Below are 27,439 nucleotides of genomic sequence, written 5' to 3'. Positions count from 1 at the left end.
CTGCTTGCTTGCATGCCATCGATCGTCCCCCTTGTTTCCAAATCCAGCTCAACTAATGTAGCTTGGGACAGCAGATTGATGAATGCCTCGTGTAACTCAAGCACACACACAAAAAATGCTGGTCACTGCAGATTTATTGGTCGGCTTCCAATGCAGGAGACTGACAACTCAAGTTAAAAACAAGCACACTTTGTGTGTTTTTGAGTCTCCCTCGCCCACTCCCAGCTGTGCAAACGGGACGCACCTAAGTGATGTCACGCCGCATCCACAAAAGGCTTTAGAGAGAGGATCAATAGCACAAGCTACCGCAGGAAGATAATGGATATTTTTAGATGGCGCTCCCAGTAAGGAAACCCAGTTAATCGGCGCTCCCTCCTTCTTGAGCTATCCTATAATTATCTTCTGTCACGCGCACATACACACACAATCTTGCTTGGTTCTACTTTAGGGAAATTCTCTAAAATGCTACGATTGAAGTTGGTGACTTTTGTGGTCAGACATTATGACTTGGCAGAAATATCTGCTGGGTTGCCATAGAGATGGCTCAGTTATACCGTCATGTGAACTGAGTTTAATAAACAAGTCTAGAATAAAAATTTTTAAAAAGTACCAGTAGGTTGATGGAGCTATAATAAAACGTGGTTATAGGCAACGCGGCAGGCTTTGAAGCTAACGTGACATAGTTGCCAAACCGTGTAATTATAAGGATGGTGTCGCCGCATGAAGCATTGGCCTATATGACTTTTCCCCATAGACTTACCATCTGTAACTCAGTTAACTGGTTGAAAGGATTGTGTCAACCCCTCGGGGAGCTGAAAGGAGTTAAAACTGTTTTTAGCTCCATTAAATTGCTAGACTTTGATCTCTGATTTAACTTATAGAGATAAGCTAACTTGGCATTAACTAATAACTTTTCAACCTTGACCTGAAGTTATACTTAGTCTCAAGCTTATGTTTTATCTTAAAAGTTGCCATTTACTAATACAACATTTGTGATACTTTACCTAAAGGGTGGAGCTGATTGGCTGACAGAATTTGAGATGGATTCAATGTGTGGTCATGTCCCACTGTAGATGTCACCAGCCCACCCAAACGCTCTGCATTGGAAACACAGGCCAGATGAGGGTTTACAGTTCCAAAGTGTGCTGCAGATGACGTGAACCGACTGGTAGAAACTTTTGCATCCAACAGATAAGCGGCAACGTTGTTATTTGTGAGTTATTTCTCAAGGCCATTTGAGTTAGCGACTGAGTAGTTGAGAGGCGAGGTTAGAAGTTCTTTTTTTTTTAAAATAGAGTTATTTTGTCTGCTGTCTTTTCATACTTTTAGGAACCATTTGTTTTTATAACCAACAAAAAATGTTGCTTAGGAAAAATTTTGAGGGTTAAAACTGAAAGAGGAAGACATTCTTAGTGTTCATTGTGCGTGAGTGATTCGTGTTTGTGCTACATAAATAATATGTCGTAACTGAGTACATTTACTTCACCGCACTAGTTACATACATTGACTTTAAACTCATGTATGCCTCAAGGATGTTCTAAAGATCATTTTGGATAAGCCTCAGAAAACAATCAGTTGGTGCACATGCGCACATCATTATCAAACTAATAGAGATGTAACGATATCCAAACATCACGATACGATCGATATCATATTATGAACCTCATACGATAATTATTGCGATATAGTGGAGATGTTGGTGATATTACAAAAAAAGCTAATGATACCCTATAAAACTTCACAATAATGTTTTTATAAAAAAAATCATATTTGGAAAAAAAGGACAATATTGTGTTTTTATTATATATAATAACAAGCGTGACAAAGAAATAGTTGGCCATGCCACGTCATGCCATGTCACGTATTGTCGTGCTCATATTGGCTTAGCGGCGCAAAATATGCTCTATGTAATTCAAAATGCTGTGATCAGCTGAAACGGGCGAAAAGTAATGTTTTTTGACGGAGATGTTTTAAAATATTTGCTGGTATGACTGTTTTATGGGAGTGAAAACTGCCACAGTGGCCAAAACATTCCTAATTAAATTTAAACTGCACTATTGAATTAACCACCAGAGGGTGCTAAAACTGCACAAATGGAATACAATTGTGCCTTTTTAACATTGTAACATGATGACGACAATATCGTGGCAATTTTAATATCGCAGTATCACATTATTGCCAATATCGTTAGATCCCTACTAACTAAAGGGCCGGAATACACACTACAGCGTTTTCAGTCGCTTTTACAGGTCCTTATGAAAGTGGATCATGTCTTTTAATTGACATTCGTAAACTAGGTGATTGTTGGTCAGATATATAAATAGTGTGACATCTATGAGCTGTTTCAATTTAACAAAAAAAATGCACTACAGTCTCGATTAACGTACTCATCACGAAAGCTTTTCATGAATTTACACCGTGAAATTAACCACAAAAGTCGTGGTGTGACGAGCGCCCGCCCACCCCCCACGAAAGCACCACTTTGAGCCTTCAGCTGCATCCATTGGCAGCTCAGGCAGCAAAAATCCTTTCCCAAACAAACGCAATTAAATTCTGCTCTTGTTTGCTTGCTGAAGTCTACATCTGTTGGCAGACATATGGCGGCATTGACAGGGAGGAAGATGATGCAATCAGGAAGCTGAAGAGCATCAGTCAAATATATAATGTTCCGTCCACAGACAGTAGAGACTTTGTTATCTCACGCTTGGTAGGTGAGTGCTTATTAAGACAGCAAGCAACAATGTGATGTTGTAAAAGGATGGAATGCATTAGCAGCGCCGAGAATATGGATAGCTCTTCTAAATGAGCTATGATAGGATGATGGGATCAGACTGGCTAAAAGCTGCTCTTAATGCCTTCATAAGACCCCTTTTGGGTTCATTAGTTACGGTGTTAATAGCATCGCTCCTGATTTAGAGTCGCCTAACCTCGGATTTACCCCTCCCTCCTCACCCAGATATGGGGAAACAACAACGCATCATGTCGCTATCTGGTATCATACAGACATCCTCCGTGACCCCAAGAAGCGGGATAATCTCCATCTTTCCCCTCCCGTCTGTGGCCCACACCTACTGTCTGGACTGTTTATATATATAAAAAAATAAATAACTGCAGTTATCCCCAGTCTTTCCGTCCCTGCTTCTTAAACACGCCATCTCACATTACGGAAGATTTGGCTGATGGGAAAACATTCCGACTCCTCAGGCTTCCAAAGGAACTATGAGAGCGGAGAGTTTGTGAAATCAGAGATATGTATGTCTTGAAACGTTCCACTTAGACATCCATAGAGACAAGCTGAGTGCAGTTTGCACACACACATGTGCATACGGTATATACATGCACATTGGGTGTATTATAAACTCAAGTGCAGCAATGGATGGTTCACGCGGGTGCCACATTCAATAACTGTGCAAAAGTCTAGCTTTGGTTTAATGACTTTTTCTACAGAAGTTTTTTAACAAAGTAAAACAGTAAATAATAGGACAGGATTATACAAACAAACAAAAAAGTGGCACTTGGATCAAGGGAATATTTCAAATTTGATTTCTTGAAAACTTGATTTCTACCGGTGATCCTCATGGTTCCGTTCTAGGGCCTCATTTGTTCCTAATCGACTTTCTTCCCTTTGTCAGTATTCTTCGTAAATTCAAAATCTGTAAATAAAATGTCCTTGCTGACACCCAGCTCTATCACTCCTCCACCTTCCCAACTGGGGTTTATTTACCATATCCTGGTCCTCCCACAAATTGTCAGTGATGAAATTAGAATGTTTCTTGATACCGTACTACAAAATCCACCCTTTGTGTGTCATCCTCAACAGCACATGCTTTTTCAGGTCTTGTAAATATTATATCTGTATACTTCATCTTCCATCTACCGAACAGTAGTCACCCACATACTTCCCCTCACACCACCCACAGTCTTCGTTCACTCCCTCGTCACATCCGGAGTCGATTATGGAAATTGTCTGCTTCATGGTCTCCCACACAAAGCATTCCATAACATATACAGTATATTATAATTCTGCATCTTACATTATCACAAGGAACTGCATATCATCTTCTGACACTTCATCCTTAAAGTTATTTGTTCAAAGATTTTATTTTATTTATTTATTTATTTATTGGTTAAGAATTTATTTTTTCAGTTTTTAGATCAGAATCAGGAAAGAGTTCTGGGAAGGGGACTAGTTTCAGGTATGCACCTGAGGGACTTACTGTAATGTATTGTGGTCAATTCATATTTTGTTAATGTATAGCATGGTGCTTTCGTTATCTCGCTTCTCTAATAAGTCTTAGTAAAGTACATAACTACACCACATTATTACTATGTTTGTTACTACAGCTGTTTCTTGCGCAGGTAATGTTGTAACCCCGACACAACCTCGTCTCATTGTGTTGCCTTTTTCTTTCATTGTCAATCTACATCATCACTTCTCTCTGTCTGGAGACTCTGTCCATTTAGAAGTGGTCTGACTGGAATGATCGGAGGTGTGTGTGTGTGTGGTGGGGTAGATGGTGGTGGTTGGAGCCATTGAGGTCAGTGTAATATAGTCACTAACAACATTGTAGCACACCAAACTGGCATGACCCATACATATTGTAGATCTACATATAAAAAATAACTAATAATGAAAAGTGACTTATTTGGATTTTATCCTGTCAATATGATTGCAGGAAAATCCACGCTGAAATATTAGTGACATAATGAAGAGTTGCGTGGGGGAAAAAAAGTGGACATGAAACTGAAACTTGACTCCAGTGTGGTTGCGCAGAACTGGTCTTTTCTCATCTGAATGTCAGGTTTCTTTGTTTGCATAACAACAGAACTTTCCCCAGAAATCCCTCACAGAGTTCTCACACGACTAAAAACCAACAACACTCTGTCAAAGGCATGACACAGTGGGAACAAACAAAATTGTCAACACGCCTCACTGACCTTTGCAGACATGTGGGTGCATTAACATTCTCAAAGGTTGAACTACACCCTATGTGTATGCACATAACAAAGTGGATCAATTCAAACTGCATACACTAATACAAGTATCATAGCCCCTGAAACTTATTGGTGTTATCATCAGATCATTATTTGGTCATTGTTTTGGATTTGTGCGTTTGTTTATTGCAGGGGGTCTGCAACCTGCGACACTAGAGCCACATGTGACTCTTTAGTCCCTCTCCTGGGGCTCCCTGTGGATATTATATATATATATATATATATATATATATATATATATATATATATATATATATATATATATATATATATATATATATATGTATAATTAGTTTAAATAAAATAAATCTTTTAAAAAAGGTCAGTGTCAGAAAAAGTTTTAACAAACACCTAAAAAAGTCCAAAAAGTGACCATGACCAAAAATGAGGAAGAAAAGCAGAAAATGATCATAAAATGTCAAATTGCCCAAAAATGTCAGACAATTGAATCAAAAATATATATATATCCATCAAAATGTCCAAAACAAAAAAATTAAAATAACCTATAAATTTCCCCAAAATTGCCAAAAATTTCATAAAATTAATAGCAAAAAAAGGCAGAATTTTTTTTTAAAAAAAAAACATCTTTAAAACAGTTAGAAGAGAGTCAGGAAATTACCATATTATGACCAGAAAATAGCCAAAAATGTCAGAAATTTGACAGAAAGGCAGAAACGTCTTATAATGTATGAAAAATGACACACACAAATAAAAAGATCGAAGAAAATGAATCTCTACATATTGGATGCTGCTCTCTTATTGTTGTGTTCTGGTGCAGCTCTAATTAGCTCCTGGGCCCTCGGTACAGTCTAACACAGTTTCGTTCATCAAATGTTTTGCGGCTCCAAACACATTTTTGGTTATTTACTTGGCCTAAAATGGCTCTTTTGACAGGAAAGGTTGCTGACCCCTGGTTTATTGGATAGAAAACCATCGTTTTGCTGCTGTCATCACAGCAGCATTTGTTACAGTCGATCACCAGATTTTCATTGTCTGTGGGAATTAGAGGTCCCTGTCCTGTTCCATGATACTATTTTACTTTATTAGAAGTTTTGCAGTGCAGGCTTGTGATGCAGTGTCCTCCTCAGCACACCTCTCTTGTGGAGTACCCCAAGGATCGATTCTTGGACCTTTACTTATTTCACTTTTTTTTTTTTCATCCTGTGTAGATACAATGTCTCATTCCATTGTTATGCTGATGACTGCAAAATCGATGTCACTTTGAAACAGTCGACTGTGCTACTCTCGATGAGGTCAAAGCATGGATGGCTTTTAATTTCCACCTCTCTTGAGCGTTCCTGGCGTTTTCCTCACACTTCACTCAACAGTAAGACAGTTAAACGCTCCTCCCAAGGTTATAGATGAGCCAGCCAACAATAACCATCATGTCTGGGATTGAATGCTACTGCGCCAATTTCTGGATCTGCTTGTTTGCCGCAGGGCGGGGAATGTTGTGGATTCGGGGTGGTCTTTGGTTTACAGCCTACTATTTACTGTTTTTCATTTGATTGTTTTATATTTTGGCAGCACAGTGGACAAACTGAATTTAAACACATTTAACTATGTGAAATACAACTGAACTGTACTGAACAAATTGAACATTTTATGTAGTGATTCTTTTACATTCCACTAGAGGGAGCTCACATACTGTACTAGTACCAGTACCACACTTGTAGAACTCACCACTAAATTGTCCATAGGTGTGAGTGTGAACGATTATACGTCTTTTTGAAGGAAAGTTACTGCACGTTATCTCCATGGTTCCAAATGTATACCTGCAAATGAGCTCATGTTAAATCAAAGTGACTAAATGGAATCAGGAAAGGAGTTTCTCTCCTCCTTTCCTCTACGTGTTTCCTTTCTCTACTGTCTTTCTCCTGTGACCTCCAAATAGAGGTGAGCGCGACACAATCGCTTATCTGAGCGCTCGCTTTCCCTCCCGACACTTCCCTGCTGTCAGCAAGACGCTGCATCACTGAGCCATCACTCGCTGTTCTCCATCAGCCCTTCAACTGTCTGTGTGTACTCTATGTGAACCTTTCTTTAGTCACACAGTACAGTGTGACGCCCAATAGGTCGCATCATTTGGAAAGTATTTCTTTTCATGAAAATGACAAATGTAAATAGTCTGCACTTGTTGCCATTGGTGTCATTTTCTGCTTTAAATTACACTTTTCCCAAAATAGTGATTGGGGAGTGTTTATGTATTCCAATGCAGGAAGGAGACTATTAGTAGTACCCAGACACTTTAATTAACATTTTTTTGAATGTATTAACAATTTATGTCAATCAAAACTGACTTTTAAAATAAAAATACAAATATTGACGTTCAATACCACTTTTGATATATAAAATTTCATTTATCACAATGACAAAAAAATTCTCTCTCTGACACAGATGATGCTTTGCAGATGTGTCAACCTGCCGCAGTACAGCGCCACCTACTGATTTTTTCTGTTGGTGACTAGTATCGGTAGCCTCCATGAGCACTTGATATCTTAAAATAAGGCTGGTATCAGACCGAAAACGATACCTGGTATTGATACTCTACTCGCCCATCCCTAATAAAAAAGGAGAACTAGAAAAATTCCCGCGGAAATTTTGAATGGGACTGCTGACTCTTGTAAATGAGCTGAACAGTTTAAAATTTAAACGACTGGAATCGCTCAAGAAATGTGGAAGTTAACCATAATCAACATCAACTAAAAATATCTCACTGTCCCTTTAAGAAAAATGCACTAAAGTGAAAATAAAGGTACTAAATGACACCTTAGCCAAATAAAAGTTAGTTTGTCTGAAAGAAGACACTCGTGACTACAAAATGTGAGAATTTGATGTCTAGTGAGCAAAGATTGTGGCCATGGTGACGAGTTGAAGTGAAACAAATAGAAGTAGACTTTTCTTTTTTCCCGCCACTCTAAAGTTAATTGGTCAACAGAGTGCGGTAGAAGCCTAATTCACTCACTGTCTTTGAACCCGCACAGGGGGGAGAGCTTTCATTCCTTAAAATAGATTTCGACACTGAGCTAAAGATGGAAAAAATTCCTACAAAATGAGCTAAAATTCGTATCGGTCGGATAGCGTATGCGTGCGCAGCGTGTCTTGGAAAAAGGTGCTTGATCTGTAATTTGTTCCCCCTTTCTCCATTCATTTTTTTGGGAGTTTTTGGGGAATTGCGTCGCCATGGTAACTCGGAATTCCTAGAAAAGTAATGCCTCACCGAGTCAGATCGAGCCGCATCGTTTGATATCTCATTTGTCCCGGTGCGATCTACGGTACGGGCCGCATTTTTGCGGAAAAATCTCGGGATTTTCTAGGGTGGAGAGTAATATGTGCTGCTTTCAGCAGTCCCATAATTATGAAGAAATGCAGAGAACATAAACATGCACGTGTGAGAGACTATGAGCTGAGTTAGTAATATTATTTGATTAAGATCAAATATGAGCAGTACAGAAAATGAAAGAATGTATATGTACATATATATTATGTATGTTTTTCCATCTATTTATCCCAAGTCATGTATTCATCTCTTACCCGCCAACTAATTGTAGCATAACTTTTGTTGGAGGGATATTTGCGAAAGTTTCACCCTACAATGAGAGCAGAGAAGCATGTTGCCATGGTTACAGTGCTGATGCAGCGCTGTCTATATATGCCAGACTTTTACACCGTTTACACACAAAAATTGTGCTAAGAAACTTTTTTTTTTTTTTTAAATGACCCATAACTGCATCTTTTGCCTCCAGTTTTTTTCGTGAGCCTCCTCCTGCGTGTCAAAAATATCAAAAGATTAGGAATCAAGCTGCATTCCTGTCTTTGCCTGCGTGCTTTTAAAATCTCATTTTGTTCTTTTTCACGGACTGCGTGACCAAAGGCAAAGACGTGAGATATGGGACTCAAGAGTTAGTGCAAAGCCTCTGGCCACAACAACTTTATTTTGGGGATGTTTTAGAAGCAGAATGTAAATCTGTTCCTGTCTAGCCATCCGAGCAGTAAAAGATAGTAAACAGTGCCAGTGCTGCTATTCCGGTACTAGTTTGTGTATGTATGTTGATTGTCAGTATTATAGTGTGCTAAATTGTGTGGCGTACATGCAAGCAGCATGTCATGGTCAGTTTGAAGCATCAGAAATGTGATATTGCGCTACTTCTCTAAAGATCTAATCACACTAAAATGTTATCTTTGGTATAATATGCTGACACAAATATGTTTTTCATACAGTCGTTTTCATCATGGAATTGCCACAACTTGAGGTGTGAATTTGAATGTTGCCACGAGATGGAGCTGTTGTCCATTTTTAAAGGAGGTTTGCATGAGTGCAAGGGTTTTCTAAATGTGGGACAATAAGCCCCCGTGCACTTCAATACAATTACACTCTAAGCGACATAGATTTTGTAAATGCTAAATTACATTCAACCCAACATTTGCATGCATCGACCTATATGTGCTGGAATAAAATTGCTGTTATTATTCTATTTCATTAACGCAAATGATCTGTATCGTGTACTTAGCGATTGTTGTGTTTTTGCATTTATCAGACTGCACCTACACCTGCCATGTGGAGTGTGAGAGGCAAGTCCAGCTGGACTGCAACCAGAGGGACAATAAGCCTGAAGTGACTCCATTTCCCAGAAGCCACTGCCCCACAGCCAAACACAAAGTAAGCATTTGGAATATTATGCACAAATGTATTGCGTGTAGAATGGAACAGGCAACGTGTGCGTGTCAGATAAGCACTCACAGTGCTTACCTCAACATCTCTCTCCAAGCCCACACACACACACACACACACACACACATAAGCACACAGTTCTTTGAAGGCCACCCACAACCCAACAATAACACGAAACACTCTTAAACAAGAACCAGACCTCAATTACTGTCAACATTTGCAGATCAAAGATTATGGAGTTATATAAGTCACTTCTCCAGCTACTTGTATCTATTGTGCGTTAAGCATGCACAGTGCTCTTGGCCTCACAGCTGCAGTCACCCACACAGTTGTGGTTCAGCACACACGCACACCTACTTGTACTTGTATAATTGTGAGGACATCTATTTCCTAGCCCCTTCACCTAACCCCAACCATCAAAAATGATTGCCCTACCTGCATTCCTTACCCTAACCTCCACCATAACCCAATTCAAACCTGAACTCTAAAACCAAGTCTTGACCCTCAAAAAGAGGCCTTGAGTTGTGAGGACCGGCCAAAATGTCCTCACTTCACAAAAATGTCCTCAGTTGGTTAAAGACGTATTTTGGTCCTCACAATGTGGCATGTACAAGTACACACACACACACACACGCGCGCTTCAATTCCACAGAAGCGCGAGTCACACAAACACACGGACCTGCAGCAGAGTGTCAGCAGCCAGTGGGCAGATGAGACCAAATTAGAACCTTGGGAGCGAGCCAGGTAGTACTCCACTTTGAGAGAGCGTGAACAAATGCACTACTACTATCACGCTGACCCCCCCCCCCCCCCCCCAATGCTTAAGATAAAAGGAAGGAAGTGACAAAGTGAAGGCTTTTTTTTGCCAAATGTCACAGCAATTATGGAATCTATAGTTGTATGAGCAAAACCAATGATTCAATTTAATGAGCTGAATATACAGCTCACTGGTACTGCGGAGTAGAAGGAGAGAAGACGATTTATTTCCCTGCAGTCTTCTTTACTCTCTTACTGTCATTTGCGCCGTTATGGCTCACGTGCGTGTTTGTTTCAGGCCTCCCTCAATTTTGTGTACGTCAGCAGAAAACAATCCTATATGGTGCCATTACTGTTGTGCAATTATTTGTAAGTATAAGTGTATGTGTGTGTGGGAGATTTATATTTGATTGATTTTCTGCCCAAAAATATCAATATTTTTCTTTCTCTGTATCTGTTTACATAGTGCAGATAATTTACCTTCAATAATGACTGCGTCAACATGCATGAAGCATGTCAGGTCGAGTGTCATCTATTCTTGAAGCCTGTGTTGTGTGTTATAATTATTGGACATCTGCGGCAGCAAGGACTCTGTTATGACAGATCACCTTCCCCATGGGGGCTCATGTCACCATGAGGACCTTAAATGAGTCAAAAGCCCATCGGTAGTTCTACAAGTTAAACAATGTTGAATCAGTCCTTATCAGTTATATATAATTGGAGTATAAAAAATAAATAAATAATAAACCATATATATATATATATATATATATATATATATATATATATATATATATATATATATATACGCTCATAATACAAGAAACTTGTATCTCAAATCATCTTTTGCCTTTGAAAGGAATGGAAATGTCATTATTCCGTTCCAGCCTCCCATAAAAGACCATCAAAAGTTTATGTAAGGTGTTTTAATAGGAAAAATAGCACAACATAATAATGTAATTTATAAAACAGACAATAATTAATAATTAAATAGATTGTAAAAAAAAAAAAAACTTAAAAAAAAACTCGACTTGCTGATCCTTAGTTTGCTTAAAAAAATGTTTAAAATGTTTTTTTTAATAACAGTTTTGCCACATTTTTTGCTTCAATTCACTAGAGTTTGTGCTGCTCCTTCTGTTGTGTGCGACTTGACCACTTGGGGGCACTATCATACAGACGTAAGGATAATAGGATATAAATGGAGATTGTCAAAAAGTCGCAGTAATAATTCATAATTCACAGAAGGAAAATATTTTTTGTTTTGTTATTTGTGTGTTCCATCATTTAGGTTAAAATATGGGTTATGACACTGATGCTATTTGTTAGCCTTTTTTTCCCTCCAGGGCTTTAGGGTATGTTGCCGCATTTTTAAACCTGCTAATCTAAAGTCAACTACATTTTAATGCCAAAATGTAACAATTATTTCCGATGATGAGGAGTGGAATGATAATTTTCTTTCATAGTTTAACCAAGCTTATATGCTAATCTTTTTAGCATAAATTCAAAAAATCCAATATTATTTTTGTAGTCCATTTACCATTAAATGCTCACAGTTCCACTCTGTGAGAACCTCTGATATAAATCAATCAAACTTTATTTGTGAGGGGCTTTTCATAAGTACAAATGCAACTCAAAGTGATTGACATGAATTAAAAACAACCTTGCCTCCACTTGCCCACTAGGATATCGGCATACACATTGCACAGACATTCAAGTTCAAAATAAAACTGTAAAGAACTAAAAAGAACTGAATACAGATCATCCAAATCTATTATATAATTTAAATCATGAATTACACACAGAGAAAATGCATGAACATACAGATGCCATGAGTATTCATACATTCAACGACTGCAGTGTTTGGGGAATTGGCGCCTTTAGAGGCGAGGTTAAAGGTCGGAGTGAGGTTAGAGGTCAGTTTAATCTCCACCCTGAGTAATCATTCAATATATGGTCATCTCATTTTTAGTACCACAAGATCATCTCTCCATACATAAGGCACAATGTCCAATTACAATATTGAACATTTTGTTTACTTTATGCTTGCTGAGTCATTCTCGTCAATATGAGCATGAAGAGAGGTTAAATTACATTCACAGTGTTTGAATTGTTAAAATATGACAGGGAAGCCATTTTGAGCTGCAAAAATAAACAATTCATCCACTTCAGAAAAGACGTCCTCTTATATGTGTTTTCCCAATTCTGCCATTTAACTAATTCAAACCCAAAAACGTGTAAATATGTTTTTTAATACTTTGTCCAGCACTCCCAAAAACGTATTTAGACGTTTTGTATGTTTTTTTTTAATTTATGCTAGAGCGTACAGAAGGCTTTGATACAGCTTCTGACATGAAGAGAGGTCGCTTAAAGCAATGGTAGTTATAACAAAAAACGGCCAGCAGGTGGCAGCAGAATATAAGAGATCAGCCAGGGCCATGTTGCAACAAGCTCTTTTTCCCAGTGTTTTATACAGGTTTGTAAATAATGAAGAAACTTAGCTATATTCTAATGCTAATTGCTGCAAAACAGAAACAGATACAAATATACTTTTTTTCCTAATGAAAGAAGAGACTCTAATCTTTCTTTTGGTAGATTCTGCGTTTTTATAGTCATAGAACAGAATATTCTATTCTGTGGGCCTTGCAAAATCCCTCAAAATCCAGTAAAACAGCCGGGAGCAAAGGGGGTTGCTTCAGTGAAAATGGCTGGGAGTGCATGAGTTAAAGAGTGTTGCAAATTACAGCTACCAATCAAGCGTACTTTTCACGAGAGGAGAGAATCGCGAGATACACAGCCATCTTCCTCTGCGGTATCAATTGCATGCATGCCTTCCTGTCATTGCAGTTCAGTTGCGGTACGCACAATATGCAAAACAGGAGCTCACTCATCGACATTTCCCTCGCTTGCTCTCAGTTAGGGGAAGTGATGTTGCACTGCAGAGAGAAAGAGAGCGAGAGGGAGAAGGGGGAGGGTGCTCGCTGGCTGATAACCACAGATGGTCGAGCAAGGCTGCGCGAGAGAGAGTGAGCGAGGAAAGCGAAGAAGGAGGAGGCGAGGGTCGGCATCAGTATCCAAGAGGAGAAGGTGCACGGAGGCTTCCTTGCTACACAACGTAGATCTCCCCCCCAGCTGGATGCGCTCTCACTTCATGTGAACATCAGCATCACTCAGATGACTCCCGAGAAGATGATAGGATGAAGTTTTCCAGTGTAGCGAGTACCTGTCAGGTGGGTTAACTTGACACCCGGCTGTAAAGTGACACCAGGACATCAGAGCCAGGTAATCTCTTGCGGTGCCGTTTAGACGCATGCCGCTTCATATATGGTGTCAGAACAACAAACACTCGAGGAGGAAGTGACACATCTATGCCGCTTCTCGGATTTGCTGGTCTCCCCCTTGCAATCGCCGTCACAGGTGGGACTTCAAACACTCTGAGGGAGTCTAGTTAGGCTGAAGCGGGACTTTGCCTCCCCATGACTGTCAACACGGAGCCCACCCCGTCCATGACCAGCAGTAACAGCATGAGCAGCGGGTACTGCAGCCTGGACGATGAAAATGAAGACTTCACTTTCTTCACCGCCAAGACGTCGTTCTTCCGTAAACCCAGGCATTCCGTTAAGGTAGGACCATTTTGTGGATTGGCAACCGCCGATTATTTATCGTGAATGTAAGAAACTTGAAGGCGAGAGAAGCAGAAGTTTCGAGAGGAAGTGGTTAGGACATTGTAGGCGGCCTCTTGCTGCATGTATATATGGGAAGTCATACATTATTTAGCAACATTGATCACGTCAGCCTTGTCCACCAAGCACACATGGATCTAACATGTATGAGGCCACAACATGTATTTCTAACTGAGTTAATGATGTCAACCTCTTCAATGCGTGGGAGAGGTTCGTAGAAACAAAGCTGATGCTCTAGTAGTACTTGACAGTTGGTGTGTTCGTGCGTGCGTGTCGGCCACTGCTTAACTGTAGCAAGTCTCTCTCTTTTTTTTCGGTAGTTACCATGGCAACTATTTTTTTGATCAGCCTGTACACACATAAACATGATATTTGCTTGTGGCAATAGTGGGCATGTTATTGCTCCTGATAAAAGAGCGCAGACCTCACCTCATCACCAACTTGTATAATAGACACTATCTACATTTTCTCATTACACTTGAATGCATTATTCTGTTACAAATTAAGTACAATTAATCACCCCAAAACACTGATCAGCCAGTCACGGTCAAACATAGGCCAATATTAGATTCTGACGGTATGATAACTGTGAGCATAAATATTGCAGTATAGCAGTATTAAAATTACAGCTCACAAATAACCTTTTTTTTATTTTTTATTTTTTTATATTTGAGTAAATAAAAACAGCAAGTTTTTCCATTGAACAAAATCTCTTTTTAAACAAAATACTGAATATTTTTTTGGTACAGGATAAATGTGTAATATACATCTTATAAATAAATGCTAACATTCTCCCTCTGTTTCAATTCTTCTTAGTGGTGAAATATTTTTAGAAAAGCCCCATGAGCTATTCATGTTGTCCTTAGGGCTAACTCGTATCTGTTGGTGCCACGTTTTTTGTATTTATTATTTATTTTTTCATTTATTTTTTAAGACAATACAATGTTAAATCTATATGTATAGAGTGTGAATGTGCATGAATAATGTATCCATTGTAAAGTGTCTTTGAGTGTCCAGAAAAGCGCTGTATAAATCTGATGCATTATTATTAATATTTTTGTATTTATTTTTTTGGTATTAAGTATCGGCAGCCTGCACAATTACCCAATATCTAATAATAAGGCTGATATCTGCCTGATACCGATACTTGGTATCAGGTACTCGCCCATCCTAAATTTTCAAAATGATCACTTGAAGAACATTCCAAGTAAATCACCATGTCCCGTCACTGGTGAGATATTTTTAAACAGGCCCAGGGCTACCTGGTAGAAAATCAAATCATTCTACTTAAAGAAAAATACTAATAATCAAAATATGTATCAAACCGCCTATTGTTGGAGACATATATCTTTGAAGGAAATGCCACATTTACAGTACTAGCAAGTATTTTCATATGCATCTGGAATTAAAAAATAATAATAATAATAATAATAAATAAAAATAGAATGAAACAAGAACAAGAATCGCTCCACTTTAAAATGTGATGACAATTGCATTTTATTGAAGAGATGCACACGCTAAGTAACAGTTTGAAATTTTGATTTAAGATTTTCTGGGGAAAAAAGAAAAAAAAATCAATTTGACACCTTTTCTTTATAGGTTCCTCTGTTTTCCACTAGACAACTGAAACATAAAACACTAAAGCTCAAGCAGTTAAGCCCCCCTCACCGTCTGACCTAGCGATGCCTTCTGTGACTAATTTGGCCAAGGTACAATCCCTAAATAATTGACCAGCTGTGTAGTCAGCATGTGCGGTTGGCTTTGCCATGCGCTTGAGACGTAATGCTGCGAGGGCTTAGCATGAATGCGTTGCCAGCATCCCTGTTGTTAGCTGGTGAAGCATGTTATCTCTCATAGCCTTAGGAAGATGCTTGTAAATGACATCATGGCACTGGACCATGGGAGGGAGTGTCTGCAGTCCACATACAGTACATCAAGTAGACGCATGTCCTCTTTTCCACGGGTTTGAATATGAAAAAGAGATGATGCAAACGGTAGTGAATGGCATCCGGTGAATAGAAGTGTGAAAGGCAGTGATTGTGTTCAATCCATACAGAGAAGAAGACACATACCGGTGGGTCAATAAAACAGTGAAAGGGGAGTTAAGATCCTTTTTTCATTCTGAGTCATTTCCACTTTTTAAGATCACATAAGGGTCATTGACGGATTAGGATTTCACCAGAAACTTTACTATTATCTATAATTTAGGACATACATCGATTATGGAAGGCTTTCAACAATGGTCACACCAGATGATGGTTGGTCGCATTATGTACTACTGTATTTTCAACTTAAATAAAAGATATGAGCTCACAATTAGCCATCTAAGCAAAACAAGCTAGCTAGCCGCACAAGTATAATTATAATGAAAATATATATTTGTTGGACAAAACTAATATTATGTTTTCCAGGTCATACCACATGATGTCCAAATAATACCACTACTTTTTTTTACATAGTTGTAAGACAGTACAAAGCTGACATCTGCTCCCATGGGTTCTTAAACTTGACTGTCTTGTGGCTGATACAAAATAACTCCTGTATTAAAATCTATTTCAAATTCCCAAATTGACTATTTATTTTTGGGTCGCGCCACATGATAATTCCTAAAACAGGTATATCATCGATAAGCGTCAATGACCGATATACTTGCTAGCTTTAGCTAGCTACTGCTGTTAGCATTGTTCTGATTGGTGCTACTTTTTGGATGCAGTGAGTTACAGTGAGGGATTGACGTTTTTGGAGTTGGATACTGTATGTCTGATTAACTATGAAGATAAAAGGAGTGAAAATTACATTTCACTTAGCAACGTTGCAACCATACTGTAGATAGGATTTTATTTTTCATTGCCCCAGAATCAAAAATGGTACTGCCCAGTCATTTCACATCCTCACCTTATGAGTTATTTTAGTGGGTAAGCAAAGCATACATTGCTATTTACTGAATTCTGAAATATAATGTGGTCAGTCCAATATACACGTACTTTTCCTCCCACTTTCATCTCATCTTTACAACATTTGTAGATACAGTACTGTACATGCGTTTGTTTAGATTGTTTCTAAACTGTTCAACCTTGGAAAGATTATATGCTCTACTATTGTGGTTCCTCTCTTTGCATTTGACCTTTTTTGGATGCATTATTAAAATACACAAACACACAAATGCATATTGCTACACTCTAAAAACAGTTGGGTCAAAAGTAACCCAATTATGGATAAAAAATGGACCGATCCACTTTATGGGTTAATTTGATTAAATTTTCTGGATTGATTAATGCAAAATGATCAAAAAAAATTGACCCAAGTAAAAGATCTGAACAATATTTATGAGTTGTTTTACGCCGAAAGACCCATTTCTCGACTCAAAGTTGGATTAAATTGACCCAAGTAGTGGATTGGTCCATTTTTTACCCATAGCTGGGTTATTTTTAACCCAACTATTTAGTATAGTCAACCTTTCATGTAGTTGTGTGACCTCTCTTGTCTGGTCTCGTTAAAATGAGTGCATCAACACATCCTCATGTCACCCTGAGGTGTGTATGTGAGTGGGTGTATATATTCATGTGTGTGTGTGCTTATGTAACATCTTTTATACTTTTAAGGCTTTCATAAATCTCCAGTAGCACAATTACGTACTATTGACTGTATATAAATCCCCCCCCCCAAAAAAAAGCAGGATTGGTTTCTATTCTACTGTATTCTTATATTCACATTTAAGTGATATATGCCATAAAGTAGTAGCAGTAATTAATGACACCAGAAAGAAATACAAAGACAATAAACAAGGTTAACCATAAATGATATAAAAGGGAGAAAGCGTGGTGGGAGGGTCACACAAAGTCAGAAACGAAAAGTATTGTTTTGTAATCACTGTCGCTGGTATGCAGAGAAGCCGGGCATTGCCTGTGATGCATTTCAAGGCTCACACAAACGCAGGAATTCCTGCGAGGTTCTTTTCAATGCGCTTGCCTTTGACGTGGGAGGACCTTTAGATGCATATCATGCATATTCTTCAGATGCTTTTCTTAGACTCCAATTGTTCTGTTCAAACCACAGTATTACATAAGCGGCTCACAATAAACCTTCAAAGTACCACTCTATATAATAACTTTTATATTATTGTTAGATACAGTGTTCACAAATGTTGTATAACCCTCTGCTGTGTTGGGCCCAGAATGAGGACAGGTTTCCCCATTTGGCTAAGTTGTGTAAACATTACCTGGCTGTCAACTAGACTTTCATCACATTAGTGTCAAAGTTGTGCAAGCACTATTTCTGAACACGCATAACTGAATTAGCCGCATAATGCTAATGCTGGTGCTTGGGAATCCATATTTTCCTAGAATTTAGTAAGTAGTAGCTAGGCTAGGTTAAATCAAATGCAATAACACGAATTAACATGAATTAGACATTACAGACACTGGACTGTAACGTATAACTGAAGCTTGGAGGATGGAACACAGTTGATAGCAGTCAGCTTCTGATTTGTTGGGATTTTGAACAAGTTTTGCTATAGCAAACCTTCACATTACAGTTTCTCAGTTTATGACAGTCATAGCAGATTTAGCTCGCAATGAACTAGTTTGTAGTTTGTAATGGCTGACTGTGTCTTTAAATAACACACCTGAAAGGCAAGTGGAAGATGGCAAGCACAACAGTCCCATCATAGTGCAGGCAAAATGAGACCCGGTGGACAGAATTTTTCATGTAAGCATTTTTTTTTAAAATGCCAGAAACAAAAGTCATCAGGACGACAATGCAATTTCGGAGGTTCTTAATGATCTTAGGGTTGACTTAGAGACAATCACAAGAAGGAGTCATGCCATGTCATCCATGTCAAAACTTTCAACTATGCATTTCCATGTGCCTGGATCATTTAATTGTGTTGTCCTAAGTTTTAACGATGAACAAATAAATTCAATTGCCATGCAACAGGGTACAAGTTAAAGCAAAATAACATGGCTTTTATGCAATGACTGGCTTTCTGTAACTCAGTAATATGTCTTGTTTGCCTCTTCCACTGACACTTCCAGTTCCATCACTGCAATGGTGAAAACCATTAGAGCTACTGTACTTAAATCGCAAAACACTTTTATAAATACACTGCGGTCTACATGACTTTACACCCGCACAATTTAAAAAAGGTCAACACCACTTATAGGCAACAAAACAATGTCTTACTGTAAAGGATGCTAAATAATGACATTTATGATGACACTAATATGCTAATATCTGCTGTCTACTCTAAAGTATTTCTAATTCTTGTCTAATAAGCACAAAAAATAAAAACGCTAAAATCTCTGCAGAAATGCATGAAAGATGTCATGTGTGATGAAGTTTTAGGCAAATTCCGGATCATTCCACTTTTGAGGTCTCACTCTGTGTCTTGACTTATCCAATGAGATCGAATACTGGAGCTATTGGAGGACTCTGCTTTTAAAATTACTCAATGTATATGTTTGTTTATATAATTGATACCGCATGATGTTCTTATCTTGTACAACACGAACTAGGATGAGCTATATGTATATGTATGAGCTTTGTGTTGTTTAATACCCAAAGCTGTCTATATGCATAACCATACACATGTGCAAATCTTCTCTGTAGAAAAGAAACAGAGATTCCAGCACACAACCTGAGGACTTCCCTTTGGAAGTCATTCCTGACCTGCATTTCTCTCTCGCTCACTTTCATACAGTCTTTTGCTGTCTCTCTCTCTCTCTCTCTGCCCCAGATAATGCAAAGGAACAGAGGAATGAAAATATATATATATATAAGATAGAGAGGATTCTTCCTAGTGTACTATAAATAACCTAGTCAAACTCTGTGTTGCTAAGGCTGGCTCAGCAGCTTCTCTTTCATCGTTCCTTACCCCTTACTCGCTCTCTACACTCCCTCCCACCTCCACCTCACCCCCTACTTCTCCTGTCATTGCCGCTAACATCGCTCTCACCCTCCTCCCCTTCGTCATAATGAGTGAGAAACATGCTGGCACGCCGTCAATATTCGGGTCTAGAGATGCTGGCTGAATCATATGCTGACTTCATTTGCATCACTTCCTGTTCCCCTTTTCAGCACCAAAGCTGTGCACCCGGAAGAGCAGAATTAAACACAAATCTAAAAGTGGTGCCATGCATCCGAATCAGCTGCAGTCAGAGTGACATATGTAGAGCAGGAAATTGAATCAGATGCAGCTACAAAACGAGGATGCTCTACGACTGAGTTTAGCCAAGCAGTCCCTCATTCACCTTGTTTTGGTGTGCGTGGTAAAACCCCGTTTCCCTGCGATGAGCTTATTCATGAAAGGCGCTGGTGTCTTTCTGAGAGAGGCACCGCCATCTTGTGGCTAAAATCAACATTGCATGATTGTTTATTCTTTTTCTGTCTGACAACAGAAAAGTGAGGCAAAAGAGGTCGAAGATGGCGGTGTGAAAGACCTTCCAAAAGAAGAGGCGCACACCAGGATAGAAGAATATAACTCCGGGGTGTCAGAGAATGGCATGAAACTGGTGAGTTGTCATTCACATCGTTTCAAATTAACAAAATTATTCCAAGCCCAAAATGGGTCAATAATACATTTCACAAAATGTCAAGCCAGTCCTTTCAGCATTTTATAAGATTAAAAAAATAAAAATAATTACTCTTTCACATCATTTCAAATTAACAAAATTATTCCAAGCCCAAAATGGGTCAATAATACATTTCACAAAATGTCAAGCCAGTCCTTTCAGCATTTTATAAGATTATTAAAAATAATAATTACCCTGAAAAACAGAAGCTGGTGCTGTTTTTCTGAGTATTTTTTTTAATTTATTTTTTACCTCTGAAATTCAAGTGACTTCTAGTAGACTGGCTAATGGTGGACACTTTCCCGCATATTTATTTTATTAATTTTTTTATATAAATTTTGATTAAAAAAAAAAATCTGTCATTTTTCTGAATATTTTTCAGAATTTTCTCCCCATTCTTCGAAATGTTTTAATGGAAAAAAATGGGGGAAAAATATATTCAGAAAAAATACACAAAAAAACGTCTCCGCCCCCCAAAATAAAAATGACAATACAATTCACTTGATATACCATATATCTAAGTATATACGATTTACTTTCTTCTACTTGCTCCTCTGATCTATTATATAGTTTCGCTATTATTTTTCTTTACGCTTTGCCTAGAGTTGATGATGTGGTTGTTTTTATGATGGCAGCAGGATTCATGTAAAACACGTCTTTTTGTAACTGTGCTGCAGGCTTCAGACGGCTCCTACACAGGTTTCATCAAAGTCCATCTGAGGCTCAGTCGACCCGTCACAGTGCCGGCTGTGGAGGCGTCGGTCCCGGGGGACCCTGATGGATCACCGTCAGAGGTGCGAGACAGTGGACAGGGTGAGGACAGAACCTCCTTCTACCTCCCATGTGACTGCGTGAAGCAGTTGCACATCAGTTCCACGACGACTACCAGAGAGGTGATCCAGGGCTTGCTGAAGAAGTTCATGGTGTTGGATAATCCTCGCAAGTTTGCCTTGTACAGACAGACGCATCGTGACGGACAAGGTGAGGAAGGAGTAACACCTCGACGTGTCGCACAAGCAAGCGTATAGTGAACACGTTGTAATTGTTTAGCTTTTGTCTTTCTGTCAGATTTGTTCCAGAAACTTCCTCTGTGTGAGCGTCCCCTTCTTCTGAGACTGATAGCAGGACCTGACCCGGAGCAGCTCAGTTTTGTCCTCAAGGAGAACGAGACTGGAGAAGTAGAGGTGAGAAAGCACAAAAACGCATTTCTGTACTCTTCTGCAGGCTTTTCCGCCCAGATTTTTGGGGGTTGGTATTATTTTTGTTTATTGCTTTGTCTATGCAACTTTACAAAATTACATCTTTTGTGGAGGATTTTTTATCATAAACTACGCACTGATCATGCCATGGCAAAGCAAACGCCTATTATGGAAAGTGCATAGGGACCCATCAGCCCTTCTACTAATATCAAAGAAAACATAAGGAATTGAAAACTATTTTTTATAAACCCCTTTACCTAATAAACACATATAGTAATAGTTCACGGCATTGGCTGCTCTCTTGTTGTCGTTTTATGATCAGGAACTAGAAATTAGAATAGAAAATTAATTTCATGCAATTTTAAGGAAAAATTCTACATTGGGATATATACACTCTAAAAAGAGAACCAATTTAACCCATTCACTGCCATTGACGGCTATTTCAATTAGTTTAACATTTTTTCCACTTTTGTTAACAAGAGTATGAAAACTTGTGATTAATCGTGAGTTAACTATTAAAGTCATAGAATTAATTACAATTAAAAATTCTAATCGCCTGACGACCTAATATTTAATAATCTTTTCTTCTTTTTTTTAATAATCTTTTTTCAAAAAAAGGAAAAAATATAAAAAATGAGGACATCAGGCGATTATTTTTTTTAATTGTAATTAATAGCATGACTTCAATAGTTAACTTCAATTAATCACAAATTTTATATCTCGTCTAAATGTACAAAAAAAAAATCCCTAAGTTTTCAAACTCTTGTTGACAAAACTGGAAAAAAATATTAAACTAATAGAAATACTTCAAATGAATTTTTGATGTCTATAGCCGTCAATGGCAGTGAATGAGTTAAGATTAAACAGAGAATTGTTGACCAATTTAGTAAAATTGCTTTAAGTGGTAACACACGATTGAATTAAGGTAATCCAAGTGAATATACTGTATTATGTTTAATGAACTCATAATTAATTAAACATAATATATTCACTTTGGATTAACTAAATTAACTTAATATATTCACTTTGGATTAATTTAATTTAAGTTTAATGAACTCATAATTAATTAAACGTAATATATTATGTTTGGCTGCGATTGGCTGGCAACCACTTCAGGGTATACCCCCTCCTACTGCCCGAAGCCAGCTGGGATAGGCTCCAGCACCCCCGCAACCCTTGTGAGGAATAAGCGGTCATGAAAATGGATGGATGGATATTAATTTGGGATTAACTAAATTAACTTAATACATTTGGTTTGGATTAATTTAATTCAATCGTGTAGCAATTTAATTAAGTTGATCATCAAATCTCTTTTTACAGTGTAGTTCTTATAAATTATCGTCTTTTGTGGGAGGGATGGTTTGTTTTTTTTACAGCAGAAGTACACGTGTTATCAGTATTGATGACTATTCAAGATTTGAGTACTCTTATTGGTGTCCATCTGAAAAAATGTGCAATTGAACGTCTCTACTACAAACTATGATCTCAAAACACAACTGCAATGTCAAACTCGTCTTTCATCTTAACTGTGTCGCCATCTTGTGGCATCTTAGGGCATTACATAAGGAGTACAAAAACTGCAAAAAGGTGAGCTAGCTAAGATTCCATGGACAAAAATGCATTTAAACAACCTCAAATGTAGCCGTCCACTAGTTAATTTGATGGCGGTCTTACTTGGAATGAAAAGCCACAGAACGCTCCGTTCCTAATGATTGACCTCTAAATGATGATGTGTTTTGTCAACAGTGGCATGCCTTCTCCGTCCCGGAGCTCCAAAACTTCCTGGTCATTCTGGACAAAGAGGAGGCGGAGCGTGTGCGAGCCGTGGAGACGAAATATACAATGTACAGACGTAAACTACAGCAAGCTCTACAGCAACACGACCCCTGACCCCTGACCCCTCCCCCTCTCCTCACCTGCTACCATATGAGCTCCAAAGCAGGGAGAGATTTACCCCTTTCAACATCGAATGCCCGCCCATCACTCCTCCGGAGAGCCGACATCCATTCAGACAGCGTGGAGACGGAGCTGAGCTCATCTCCGCATGTTCACACAAACACACACAGCCTTTCTCAGGACACATAATACCCCCCCCCCCCCCCCCCTTCACCCCTTCCCCGTTTGAGGAGCAACTGTAGGGGTGTTTGGACTTTAGCAAGAACCCAGCTGGGACTGCGACGTGTTCTATTGCATTTAAAAAAGGTCCTCTCTCCTTCCGCTACTGCTGCTACTGCAAAGTGTTACTTATGCATGAGTCTCTCTCAGCCCCAACATACCTGAACACCCATTTAGAATGATATCTCGAACGCATGATGATTACCTTTGCAGCATCTCTTCAGAATCAAAGGACAATCATACATAAGTGTGTGTTTTCTTTCACGGAAATGTTGTGCGAGAATCGGGTGTTGGTTTAGTTGCCTGAATAGAAGACGTCTTGTTGAACCAAGAACAAAGCTTTACAATTAATCAATCCTAGCGTTCTGGATTCTGACTTCAACAAGGTGTGTAATAAGACCTAGCTTCTTTTCACGTGATGAATGTCTGAGGTTCGCCTGCAAATGAAGCCATTTTGTGACTCAAAAACACTGTTTCTGTGCATTTGATGATTATGGCGTTTGCACCAAACTGGGAGGACCGCATCCAGCATGGTGATTTGAAAATGTGGGAAACATATTTGTATGCTTTTTCAATTGAAGAGTGGCGCGTACACCGACTGGCCACAACATTAGGGCGAGATCCGCTACAAAAGCTTCGGAGGGCTTGTCCGGGCACCGTTTATTGAACGTAATGTTTTCTATTTTGGTTGTGGTAATCATCATCGGAGCTGCGTCTAATTACACATAATTATTGGATCACAAACAGTCATTTAGAAAAATAATAGCTGGTTTGCCACTGAACAGTACCAGTTCGGTCAGACTCTGCTCACCTCATTTTGGGAGTGAAAACACAACAGAACTATGGTCTCCTCCTCCATTGCGGGCAAGAAAATGAACCGCCACGGAAAAGTACAATTTGGACTACTAAGGCCTAACAACAAATTAGCATGCAGTTATATGTATCCTAAAATTTTACAGTGTTATGATTTCTAAGAGTGGTAAGCTATCATTAATAGAGAGTAGAGCCATGTAGGTATCAACATTACATGGAAAATGTTATGGCCAGTCAGTTGATTTCACTTACATGTAGGTAACTTGCGCGTGAATTAAAAAGTAAAAAGAATCATCATAAAGGTTACGATGTACCAATGATGGGTTTGTGATGCATACTTTGTGATTCCATGAGTAGACACTGGAAAATGGTTTGTTGTTATGATAAATATCATTATTCTTTTGGCATCATTGTGCGTGTGTGGAGATAATGTGAAAATGGTAGTCATGTGAAAATGGTCGTCTTTTTTCGATTATACTGACTTTCTTTCACATGTCCTCATGTGGCCTCACTTATGAAAATATGCACCATTTCCATCTTATAATTAAAGCGGAAATCAACCACAAAAAAAAATGCTTTACAATAATATGTGCTATGCAGCCCCATTAGTCTAAACACAGCATTCTGATTAATATTGCGTTTGTGGAATATGAATTACCGGTAAGCAGCAAAATCCACCTGTTTTTCTCCATCTCAAGGGGGCGGCCATTTTACCACTTGCCGCCAACTGACAAATGACATCACGGTTGCTTCGGGCTCAGGTAATGACCAATCACGGCTCACCTGTTTTGTGAAGCTGAGCCCTTATTGGTTGTTAGCTGAGCCCTGAACAACTGTGATTACTATTTATTTTTTTAATTAGTGGGGGCACATACAACATATTTATGTAAAGAATTTTTGGGGGTTGACTTCCGCTTTAAGTTGCATGAATGATAAATTTGACTTCAATTCATCTTTTCTAATCAATTTCATTCAACATTTTAGCCAAAGAATATAATACATTTTCACATCAATCAGTTTAGCCATTTTAAAATAAATGAGGTCACTTGTCCATTAGCATCATGACACCGAATTTAAACATTTTTTAAATTTATTTTTCGCAAGCACATTGGTATTTTCCTTATTGATAATGTGACAGTAGTTTAAAAAGGATTTAGTCCATTTTGCTATCATGCTAGCGACATGCTTCTCAGTGAACATCTTGTGTAAAACCAGAACTGATCCCACAGGCAGTGCCTTTTGTTTCCCGTGTCCCCGTGTAACTGTACATGTCCCCGACGGATGGACAGTATGTGTCCCTGTCCACAGGTGCCTCAGTGTTTGTATGTGTGCAAATATTTGCTTTTCTTTGAGGTGGTGTCACATGTTACTTTACTTTCTTCCAGGCTGTCCTTACACTCATTTGTCATTCCAACAAACCGTGTATGTGTGTATGTCTGACTGACTGTTATTTATGTAATTATATGCCCAAGGGTTTAGGCGTTACGCTTTTTTTTGCAAATGATTTGACTTGAAGAAGCGGTGTGATAACTATATCAATAGAGATGTACAGACTATCAGATAATAATAATAAAATTGTTTAAAAAACGTTATCCCTTTATGGAATTATCTTGTGTTTGTCTTTTTTTATGCGGTGGGGGGGGGGGGGGGGGGCAATGTTATGTCACCTTCTCGAGCTCATGTTTCAGTTTTTATGTAGGCTACAACATGGCTACACGTGCATGGACAGATGTAGACTAAAATACAACTTAGGTGGGATTATGTTTCAAAACATTCCTTCTGCACAATCGGTCTTCCCAGAAAGTTGTAAACAACATCAAATAAATGAAAGGAGAAAGAATGATAAATGTTGGGAATATAGAATGAACACATCCCTGTTTTTATCTGTTGTAATTTACATCACAATAAATCATTCAATTAGCGTATTTCCCCCATTAGCAAAAAATAGTTTAAAATTAAGTACCTTAATACTATGACATATACGTATACTTATGTGAAAGTTTAAAGTGTTCTCGTTACTTCTGTAAAGTATACAGAAAGATCGAAGACTAAGTACATTAATACTAGGTCTTAAACTTATATGAAAGCATAATACTTTTTACTTTTTTCTGTAATCCTATAATCCTGTAATCTTAAACGTTGACTAGAAGTACACACATTTTTGACCATCACTGTGACCTCTCGTGGTAGAGAGTTCGCCCTGAGACTGGGAGGTCATGGGTTCGAGAAGCTACTTCAAATTTAAAGGGCAAAGATTTGTACGTAGTAGACGGGAAAATTGTCACAAAATCTTAAATGAAAGTAATGTGGCAGCCACCGTCACTGTTTGGGTCTCATTTCGCGCTGAATACATGAATCAATAGTCGTTATCAGCCGCGGCAGAAGGTGGTGGGTGATGATGTCACAGTGTGAGCTTGGTGCAAATAATCAAGCTGTGACTTACATATGATACAACATTCCAATCGTTTTTCTAGCGCTTTAAAAGACGCATTCTCGTTTTAAACGGCATTCAAATCAACAGGTGCTAGTGTCGATCACAGACGGCGAGACCAAATAGCTACAGCCTGGCCGGCTGCATCTGGTCTCATCTCTTTTGGCGGCACGGTTGTAAAATGCAGAGAGGTCCTGTGATTTAGAATT

At 38.6% G+C, this 27,439-nt stretch overlaps 1 protein-coding gene across 4 annotated transcripts in view; it reads left to right on the top strand.

Annotated features, from left to right (window-relative positions):
• rassf5 (Ras association domain family member 5) overlaps positions 1–26,404 on the top strand; it is a 34,723-nt gene extending 8,319 nt beyond the window's left edge. For 2 of the 4 annotated variants that reach the window (XM_077572724.1, XM_077572725.1), the window contains exons 2-6: positions 9,534–9,655; positions 20,499–20,612; positions 21,350–21,653; positions 21,741–21,856; positions 23,618–26,404. In XM_077572724.1, the coding sequence (XP_077428850.1) occupies positions 9,534–9,655; positions 20,499–20,612; positions 21,350–21,653; positions 21,741–21,856; positions 23,618–23,761 (800 nt within the window). In that variant the 3' untranslated portion in view covers positions 23,762–26,404. Of the gene's footprint in view, positions 1–9,533; positions 9,656–13,236; positions 14,044–20,498; positions 20,613–21,349; positions 21,654–21,740; positions 21,857–23,617 lie in introns of those variants that run through there. The other 2 variants (XM_077572727.1, XM_077572726.1) reach the window with 2 other exon arrangements.
• Positions 26,405–27,439: the final 1,035 nt, after the last annotated feature.

Source organism: Vanacampus margaritifer, chromosome 8 (genome assembly GCF_051991255.1).
Source record: "Vanacampus margaritifer isolate UIUO_Vmar chromosome 8, RoL_Vmar_1.0, whole genome shotgun sequence".
NCBI lineage: Eukaryota > Metazoa > Chordata > Actinopteri > Syngnathiformes > Syngnathidae > Vanacampus > Vanacampus margaritifer.
The sequence above is the reverse complement of the archived record's forward strand: the minus strand, read 5'-3'. Positions and strand labels throughout refer to the sequence as shown.